Raw genomic sequence first — 10,582 nt, forward strand, 5'->3', positions numbered from 1 at the left:
GAATTTTCATTTATGTCTTAGTCAAGTAGGACATTTCAGCTATCTGATACAGTTCCTAGTTTGTCTACCTCTGAGAAGCAAGACACACAGCTCTGACCATGGAATTGTACTGAGCATAGACTCCACATATGAAGTTGAACTTACACAAACCTTCCCTTCCCCTGTCCACCTTATACAATGCTCCCTTCTGAGATTTAACCATAACCGATCACTAAAATAGAACACGAAACCAAAGCAATGAGGTGAAGGTTAGAGATTTTGACATTTGTCAAACATCACAGAACTGTGCAAAACCAAAGACCAACGTGAAGTTCCAGCTGAAATGCACTTAGCTAGCATAACCTCACAACCCTAGGACCAGTGGAAAACTGCAACTTATCCAAGAACCCAATGATTATTAAATATTGTCCACCTGCTCAACTTCTCCAGCTCACTGTTTTCTAATCGTGTGCCACAACTAAATTTCCCAAAGCAGGAAAGAGACTGAGTTCGAGAATTGAAATCAAGGGTCATTAGTAGAGAGCTAGATAAAAAGTAAAGTCAGGTTTCAAGTCAAGTTAATATAAACATGGACATTATTGTGTCTCATCAAAATAAATATTTTTAGAGAAAAAGTTGTGATGGATATATCAGGCATTCTGGCTCAGAAGTAATCCTGACATTTTTTCTTATTCTAGAAATTTATTCCAAGGCAAGTGACACATCAGTAGAGAGAAGCTATCCTATCCGTGAGATTCCTCAAGGTCACCTTCATGTCCCTGTTCCTCAGGCTGTAGATAAAGGGGTTCAGCATTTGAGGAACCACAGAGTACATCACTGAAGCCACTGCAGTCTTCTTGGATGAATCAGTCATGGCAGAGCTAATGTACACACCTGCACCTGTCCCATAGAAGAAACAGACCACAGACAGGTGAGACCCACAGGTGGAAAAGGCTTTTTGCTTTCCACCTGATGAGGGCATTCTCAAGACAGAGGACATGATATGAATGTAAGAGAAAATGATCCCAGAGAGAGGAACACCAGCAAATACACACACTGAAATAAGTATTATGAGGTTATCAGTGAAGGTGTCAGAACAAGAGAGCTTGATAACCTGAGCAAATTCACAGAAGAATTGGGGAATTTCTGGGTCTCTGCAGAAGGACAGTCGCAGCAACAGCAGAGTGTGGAGGAGGGCATCCACAATACTAACAAAGAGGGAGACCAGAACCAGCAGGACACAGACGCAGGGCTTCATGATGACTGTGTACCTCAGGGGGTGACAAATGGCCACATAGTGGTCATAGACCATCACTGCAAGCAGAAAATTTTCCCAGTATGAAGATAGCATGACAAAGGCAACCTGGGTGAGGCAGCCTGTGTAGTTGATGCTCTGATGCCCTCTTAGGATATTCACCAGCATCTTGGGGATGGTGGTCATGCTTATACAGATGTCATTGAAGGAAAGATTGCAGAGGAAGAAGTACATGGGGGAGTGGAGGTGGGAGTCAGAGTAGATGGCCAGGATGGTGAGCAGTTTTCCCAGGATGTTGACCAGGCATATGGATAGGAAGAGGCTGAAGATGAGGGACTGCAGTGCTGGGTCATCTGTCAGTCCCAGGAGAAAAAATTGTGAGATAACTGTTTGGTTTGTGGGTTCCATATTGTTGGTGAATACTATGGGAAAGATGGGGTAAAAATTGGATGAAATAAATGGTTTCTCAAGCATTAGAACTTTATAATTATGACAGTTCTTGGTACCACTGTAGACTTAATTCATGATGATGATAAATTCTGAGTATGAGGAACTGCAAAGGGTATTCTAACAATCAATCTAGATGAATTTGATAACTCTAAACTTTAGAACCTTGTGCTTTACAAAAAAAGACTTCAAAGACAACGACGGAAAAAACAAACAAAAAAAAAAACCGCCAAATCTCTCTGTCTCATGCGATTTGCACTAAGGAGAGTGTTATAATGCATCCCTGACTTACTGTCTCCCTCTCTCCCTCCATTCCTCTTTACACCTTCTGCTAACCACAACTCCCTTTCATGGACACTTTCTCACACATACTCAGTGATGAGATCACAACAGTTCCTTTAGAATTGTTCCATGCCTTATACACAAAGAAAGTTAGAGGTGAATGAACATAGCATATCCATATTCTAGAGCTTCTCTCTCTAACACTGTATGCTCATCATAATGAGAAGGATCATCAAACTCCAGATGAGGTAGTTCACGGGCCTGTCAGCCCCATGTACCCAGGAGGACTTGTCATGGACACAGTATGCCCAAATGTAGTTTGGCAGAGACAGATTTGTCTGTGCTGGGTTGACTAACATGACCAGTCTCTGGGAATGACTCTGGATAGTTCAGAATTGTCATTTATAAACAACCTCTCATGTTCATCCTTTCCTTTTATTACTGAAATAGTTTCTTACTGAACAAATCCCCAGGTTTTCCTCAGCTCTCAATGTATGCTCCCTTCTATGCATTAGATTAACAGTAGCTGATGATAAACCCCCGCCACATATTCATGAGCAAGCATTAGTAAGTATTGATTTTAAACAGGAAGTTTAGTAAGACTGTCCCTGGAAACCCAAGCAATCTCCCTTAGAAGTTAATACTGTGAGAAACTCAGTAACTCTTTTCGAGACATTCTTCATCTCATTCTAAGGAAATTTCTTCCCTCAGGGTGGGAAGTAGCATATCATTTAATAAAATAGTGAGCAAAAAGAAAAAACAAGTGGCAGGAAAAATGCATGTATTCCTTCAAAAACAGATGGGAAAGTAGTAATTTTTTGATCTTCACATAAGGAAAACAGGCTTAGGCTATCTGATTTCCCAACAGGGATGTCCCTTAAGAGAACAGACTTGCCTGTCATGGGAAAGATGAAGTTGTGATGTCAATGGTGATTGCTTGGTACAATATAATAGTAGCAGCTGGTATGGTGGTACTTGCCTCTAATTATAGCAACTTGGGAGACTGAGGCAGAAGGATAGCAATTTCGAGGCCAGCCTGGGCAACTCAGCAAGTACCTGTCTCAAAATAAACAATGGATGGTAGGGTTTGTAGCTTGGTGGCAGAACACTTGTCTAACAGGTGCCATGCCCTGGATTCAATCTTCAGTATATGTAACTATCTATATCTATATATATGTATACGCATAGTGCACATATATGTGTATATACATGTGTATATCTGCATGTGTATATGTATGTATGTGCGTGTGTTTATGTATATATATGTAGATAAACAGAGAAACATACGTGTACATACACAAACACTTGCATATCTGAATTTAATTCAGTGCCCTGCATTAGTGTTATGGAGGCAAGCCATGTTCAACTGGATGAGAAGCCTGGGTGTCTTGTATGATGGAGCTGTCTGGTTGATGTTTTCAATAACTGTAGTGTAGTATGATTTTCATAGTGTACATGTTCCAACCATCACTTTGCATACACTAAATATTTACAATTGCTGTTTGCATAATTATATCTCAATAAAGGTAGGAGGAAGCATCATTGAACAGTTTGAATGAAGAGAAATGAATGGAGTCAAGCAACCCACACAGTGCTGGGCAGGTGAGGCTCACACTGACCCTTCCTTTTGTGTGTGTGAGTGTGTGACTTACAGGATAAAGATCCCACAATACTCTTCATCCCATACAAGGACATGGGTTGGGGCACTTGGGTGTAGAACAAAGAAAGAGAGCATCTCTAACCCAACAAATTCAGATTTCAGAGAATAGTTTGTGTGCTGAAATGACCTTTAAGCATCTTATTATGTATAAAAGTAGGAAATGAAAGAAGCATCCATGATACAACTATTCATTTGCCCTGGTCACAGATTGACATATAGAGCAATGAAAAGAAAATAATAATACATAAATCAAACACTTGGTTCACAAAACCATAAATTTCTAAAGTAGGAAAAAATTATTTATATAAATTCTACATGCAAAAATTAAAATTTTCATAACCTATAAAAGTACATAAATATTCATATTTAAACTATGATGAATGATTTAAAGTATAATGAATCAAGAATGGATTGCACTCATTACTCAGCATTACATGCACATTTCATCATTGCTTTTTGTATTTTTATTGCAAAAATCAGTAAATGATAGAGGCATAACTGAATTCCCTCGCTTTATGTACTTGCTCACACTTCATTTGTTTCTTTCCCTATGGAAACAATCACATAATCTTTATAGATATTATTCTCCAGGAATTTTCATTAAGTCTGGTATTATTCTTCCAGAAGATAACAGTTGCTTCATATTGCATTTTTAAAACTTTGTGTAAACAGAATCCTACTGTACACTGCATTTACAAGTGGCATTCTTAAGTACTTTATTCACATTTTCATATTTTTATGGTTACATTGTAATTACACTTACCATTAGGACTCATTGTACCATATTTGTACACGCTGAGGCACTTTATTTTATTGATTAATATTGATATACGCAGTTTTTCCTTTATCTTAAATTCCACTGTTAGGAAGTGATTAGTTCCCTGCAGCTGTCCAGAGGGAGCAGGTGCCCAGTATTATGAAAGATGATTGGAAATTGTCAAAAATGTGAAGAGAATGTCTCAGGAGTTGGAGTCGGGCAGCAGAGTCCAGGGATCTGCTTCTCCTCATCCTCTGCCTGCACTTCCCTCACTGCTTCCCTGGGAGGAAACTGGATCAGAGCCCTTGCCCTGTGTCCAAAGCCTTAACCAAGGGACTTTGAGCTCCCTGGATGGCTTCTCTGGGAATGATCCAGCACCTCACTTGGACGTGGAGAGAGACACATGTTTCAGGGCAGAAGACACACTCTGAGCCTGTGGGTTCCACTTCAGGAAGGACCATCTCTGGTTGAAGGCACAGCTGCTGCTTCCTGGTTTCCTGGGCTTCTGAGTGGGATTCTCACTAGCCGACACCTCCAGTTTCTGTGTCCCTCAGTGCTCAATACCCACGGCTCCTCATTATAACAGAAATGTTACTGTCTTTCTGATCCCAGGAGTGAATGTCCTTAAAGACCAAAACTGTAGAACAGAGGAAATCAGGGTGGCTGGTTTCCTGACCCATGAGGCCAGGCTTACATCACCCAGGATACTCCAATGATTCTGCTCACCTCCATTTATGCACCTAGTACATAAAACACATTGAACTTACAAATAAATACCTACCTTCCATTTTATGTGTTCCTATCCACTTTATCATATCAGGAAACAGGATTAATTAAATTATATTTTAATTATTTTTATTTGTTCTAATTACTTGTACATCACAGTAGAAAGTATTTTGACACATCATACATAAATGGAATATAACTTCTCCTTCTTCTGGTTGTATATGGTATATAGTTATACTGGTTGTGTAATCATATATGTGAATAGGGTAATAATGTCCTATTAATTCTACTATCCTCTTATCTCCATATCCCCATCTCTCCCTTCACTCCCCTCTGTCTAATCCAAAGAATCTCTATTCTTCCCTAGCCCCTACTCCTTATTAGCATCTACATATCAAAGAAAATATTTAGTCTTTGGTTATTTGGGTTTGACTTATTTTGCTTATCATAATATTCTCCAGCTCCATCCATTTACCTGCAAATACCATCATTTCATTTTTCTTAAGGCTGAGCAATATTCTGTTGTGTATATATACCACATTTTTTCTTTGTCCATCCATCTGTTGAAGGGCATCTATGTTGGTTTCATAGCTTATCTATTGTGAATTGTGCTGCCATAAACATTGACGTGACTGTGTTACTGTAGTGTGCTGATTTTAAGTCCTTTGGGTATAAACCAAGGAGTGGGGCAACTGGGTCAAATGTTGATTCCATTCCAAGTTTTCTGAGGAATCTCCATCCTGCTTTCCATAGTGGTTCTACCAGTTTGCAACCCCACAAGAAATGTAGGAGTGAACCATTTTCCCCACATTCTCACTAACATTAATTGTTGCTTGTATTCTTGATCATTATCATTCAGACTGTAGTGAGATGAAATCTCAGTGTAGTTTTGATTTGCATTTCTCTAATTGCTAGAGGTTAACATTTTTCATATATTTGTTGATCAATTATTTTCTTCTGTGAAGTGTCTTTTCATATCCTTAGCCCATTTATTGAGTGGGTTATTTTGTGTGTGTGTGTGCGTGTATGTTAAGTTTTTTGAGTTCTCTATATAATCTGGAGTTTAATGCTCTGAGGTACATGTAAAGATTTTCTCCCACTCTGTAAGCTCCCTCTTCATATTATTGATTTTTTCTTTTGCTGAGAAGAAGTTTTTAGTTTGAATCCATTCCTTTATTGATTTTTGATTTTACTTCTTATGCTTTAAGGGCCTTTTTAAGGAAGTCAGTTCCTATGCTAATATGGTAAAGATTTGGGTCTACTTTTTCTTCTAGTAGGCTTGGGGTGTTTTGTCTAATTCCTAGGTCCTTGATCCACTTGGAGTTGACTTTTGTGCAGAGTGAGAGATAGGGTTTAATTTCGTTTTGCTACATATGATATAAATGGAATATAACTTCTCCTTCTTCTGGTTGTATATGGTATATAGTTATACTGGTTGTGTAATCATATATGTGGATATATTTACCCAGCACCATTTGTTCAACAGGCTATCTTTTCTCCAAAGTATGTTTTTGGTGCCTTTGTCTAGTAAGACATAGCTGTATTTTTGTGTGTTTTTCTCTGTGTCTGCTATTCTGTACCACTGGTCTATATGTCTGTTTTGCTGCCAATACCATGCTGTTTTTATTACTATAGGTCTCTAGTATATTTGGAGGTCTGGGGTTGTGATGCCCCCTGCTTCACTTTATTTGCTAAGGATTGCTGAGGTATTCTGAGTCTCTTATTTTTCCAAATGAGTTTCATGATTGCTTTTTCTATTTCTACAAATAATGTCATTGGGATTTCTATATGGATTACATTAAATCTGTAAAACACTTTTGGTAGAATGACCATTTTAACAATGTTAATTCTGCCTATACAACAGCATGAGAGATCTTTCCATCTTCTAAGGTCTTCTTCAATTTCTTTCTTTAGTGTTCTGTAGTTTTCATTGTAGAGTTCTTTCGCTTCTTTTGTTTGATTTATTCCCAAGTATTTCATTTTTTTTGAGGCTATTGGGAATGGGGTAATTTTCCTAATTTCTTTTGCAGTGGATTCATCATTTATGTAAAGAAATGCATTTGATTTATGGATAATGATTTTTTTATCCTGCTGCTTTGCTGAATTCACTTATTAGTTCTAGAAGTTTTCTGGTGGAAATCTTGGTTATTCTAAATATTGAATCATATCATTAGCAAACAGCGATTGTTTGAGCTCTTCTTTTCCTATTCCTATCCCTTTAATTCTTTCTTCAGTCTAATTGCTCTGGATAATGTTTCAAGGATGATATTGAATAAAGGCGTTGAAAGAGGGCATTCTTGTCTTGTTCCAGATCTTAGACGGAATGCTTTCTATTTCGCTCCATTTATAATGATGTTGCCCTGGGTTTAGCAAATATCACTTTTATAATATTGAGGTATGTTCCTACTATCCTTAGTTTTTCTACAGCTTTGTGCATGAAGTGGTGCTGTATTCTGTCCAGTGTTTTTCTGCTTCTATTTAGTTGATCATATGATTCTTGTTTTAAGTCTACTGATGTCATAAATCATTTTTATTGATTTCCTATGTTGACTAACCTTGCATCCCCAGGGTGAACCCCACTTGATCATTTTGCTCTGTTGTTTTAATATCGTTTTTTTAATATGGAAATTTTATTACAAGTAGAGGAGAAAGTGTGTGTACTGCTTGTTTCTCTGAGCATAGCCTGAAGCTGCTTCCCAAGCACGTGATTTCCTTCTAGTACAGTGGACAGTATGAATCATTTTTGCCAAACCTGGGCTTAAATTTTGGTTCTGCCTATTTGTTACTATGAGCCCCTGAAAAGTATCTGACTCCTTTAAATACACTGATGGGCACATGAGATATTTCTAACTCTTTTTTTTATACATCTTATGTGTATCTTTTGATGGACATTAACATTTATTTCTGTTAGTTGTCTAGTCATATGTATATTTAGATTTTTTGCCAGTGATCCAAAAGTGTTGTTCCAAGTTATGGAATCATCACTGTAAGGCATTCTTGTAACCTAATGAAATACATAAAAATTAAAAAGAAGAAGGAATAAGGAAGCATAAGTGTCTGAGCAAACAACTCTGTCTATGTAGTTAGATGTGCAGATACTTTGCTTAACACTGCCTGTCCTATTAGGTGGCTTTGCTTATCTCTTAAAACAATGGGGTATATAAATTCTCTGACTTCTAAAGGGTATTTTGAGAAAAACTTTTAAATACATATTCAAACACACACATTGTGTGGTGTTCATTATGGATCATCAAAGCATAACAAAATTATAGAAAACAAAAACGAGGGGCTGGGCACCCCATTCAGCATTATCGAATTCCCAACTTCACAGTCCTGACTTTAGTTACTTTTGTCATTGCAACAAATGATACTCATGCACCTGAAGTCAAGTTTGTTGTATGATCTTCTTTCTTTCCATTCCCCAGATTAATCAGGACACTAATGTGATAAGGATGATTACCCTGTGATTTTTATGCATTAGGGCTTATTCCTCTACAAACAATTGCTTCTTCTAATGTAAAAAGCTGTATCTAATAAACAGCATTATACTGTGCATATCATTTTATTGGAACTTTCTATGTAATATAGATTTAGGTCATGTTCAGCTTCATTTCTATTTTAATAATTTTAATTACCACAATGATGAGCTGTATTATTATAGCATAATTCATTTCTCCATTTTTATTTGAATAATATGATGGTGTTATCCTTCCTCCATTTGTGTACAAATGAATCCATGGTGACATGAAGTCAGGCATTGGGAAACATCCCCTGATCCTGCCTCCAAGAAGGGAAGGAGGAGAATGGGGTGTGTGAGGGTTCCTTCTGCACCTGTGTTGCTTGTGGAGGACGCAGGACTTGAAGCTTGACTTACAATGTGCACATTTGTAATTCTGGAATGGGGTGAATGGTAATATTTGGAAAATTGTTATTATGATTTTGGTACTGGGATTGAACCCAGGGGTGCTTAACCAGGGAGCCACATTCCAAGCCTTTTTTGTATTCTTATTTAGAGACTGGGCATCCCTGAGTTGCTCAAGGCCTCGCTAGATTGCTGAGGCTGGATAAGAACATGCAATCCTCCTGCCTCAACCTTCCAAGCCATTAGGATTATTGGTGTGCACCACCATGCCCAGCTGGAAAATTATTATCACACTCTTCCCACTGTTCTCACAACTTAAAATATTTTGTAGTTTTAGAAAGGAGGACAGGTATGTGAGGAATGTCATCTCCTGGGTCTACACTTCCTCCCCAGGATCCTCAGTCAGCTATGAGCGATGACAGCAAGCTCATCTGGATGAAGATCTGGGGGAGATAACAGAAAGTGAGGTAGATCTCAGTGATGTGTCTCCCTTCCGCCTTCACAAGGTGCAAGGCAATGTGTCACCACACACGGCAACAATTGCGCATGGGTAATTATCGGAGATGAACTGAAAATAAACTACTTTTCCTATATTCACTAATTTATAGAGGAAGAGAGACTTTGAGAGAAAGATAGGCTTTGCTTATAGAGAAAGTTTTAGAGAAAGAGAGGTTTGCTACGCTTATCAGAGATCTATTTCTTCTTAGAGTTTTGCTGCTTCTTCTTAGAGGTGCATCCTGCATCCTGTGAACTAGTTGCTATCTAGCTGTGATCTATGACCTAGAGGTGTGTTCTCAATTCTCCGCACAAAGATCTGCCTTCTGCTGCTGCCTGCTTCTCTTTGCTAGCTGCTTCTCCTAGCTGCTTCTTCTTACTGCTGCTTCTGCTTACTGCTGCTTCTTCTCTCTGCTAGCTGCTGCTTTTCTCTGCTAGCTGCTGCTTTTTGCCTTCTGCCTACTGCCGGCTGATATTCCCTCCAGGAGGCAGAGGGCAGTGCCATGCCAGTTGAGATCAGGCGAGGAGCCAGCTGCCCTATCACTGCAAAGGTTAAAATGAGCAGGCCCAAGCAGGAGCACTCGGGAACACCTGTGCATTAATTGTGTGCATGGACTTAATTGAACAGGGCCAATGACAAAACACCTGGGTATGCTTATATTAATCAACCTCCTCATTGCTGATGTGATCAAAACAACCTCCGGCTGGCCGCCAGGCACCATCCCAGTACAGCCCACAAGGCACAGCCCCCAATAGGAATGACGTATGGTGTTGTCACACACATCCTGTTTGCAACGAGAGGATTTGTGCTCAAGAGGAAAATGGTGGCTGCCACCATGCACAGAGAGTGGAAGGCCAGCTGCAGGACAGCTGCACTGAGAGGGTTTTCAAAGCTCCCCGTGAACACGGCTCAGTGATGACGAACAGGCTGGAGGTGCCCCGGGGGTTTGGGGTCCACCATCTTCTGCATGAGTTCTACTGACAACTTCCATGGTATGGAATGATGGGGGACTCCTGACTCATTTCCAAAGCAGTGTCTAGGAGACTCGAGTTACTGGACAGGCATCATTGTGGAAAGAAGCTGGTCACCTCCCCTTGGTGTTGGATGAACACAGGGAC

General features: G+C 39.2%; 1 protein-coding gene across 1 annotated transcript; it reads right to left on the reverse strand.

The window, feature by feature from the left end:
- Positions 1 to 703: 703 nt before the first annotated feature.
- Positions 704 to 1,642, reverse strand: LOC124967935 (olfactory receptor 7G2-like). The gene has a single exon (XM_047530366.1). It carries the CDS (start codon positions 1,640 to 1,642, stop codon positions 704 to 706), a length of 939 nt encoding a protein of 312 aa, XP_047386322.1.
- Between the last annotated feature and the right edge of the window lie 8,940 nt (positions 1,643 to 10,582).

Source organism: Sciurus carolinensis, chromosome 17, assembly GCF_902686445.1.
Source record: "Sciurus carolinensis chromosome 17, mSciCar1.2, whole genome shotgun sequence".
Lineage (NCBI taxonomy): Eukaryota > Metazoa > Chordata > Mammalia > Rodentia > Sciuridae > Sciurus > Sciurus carolinensis.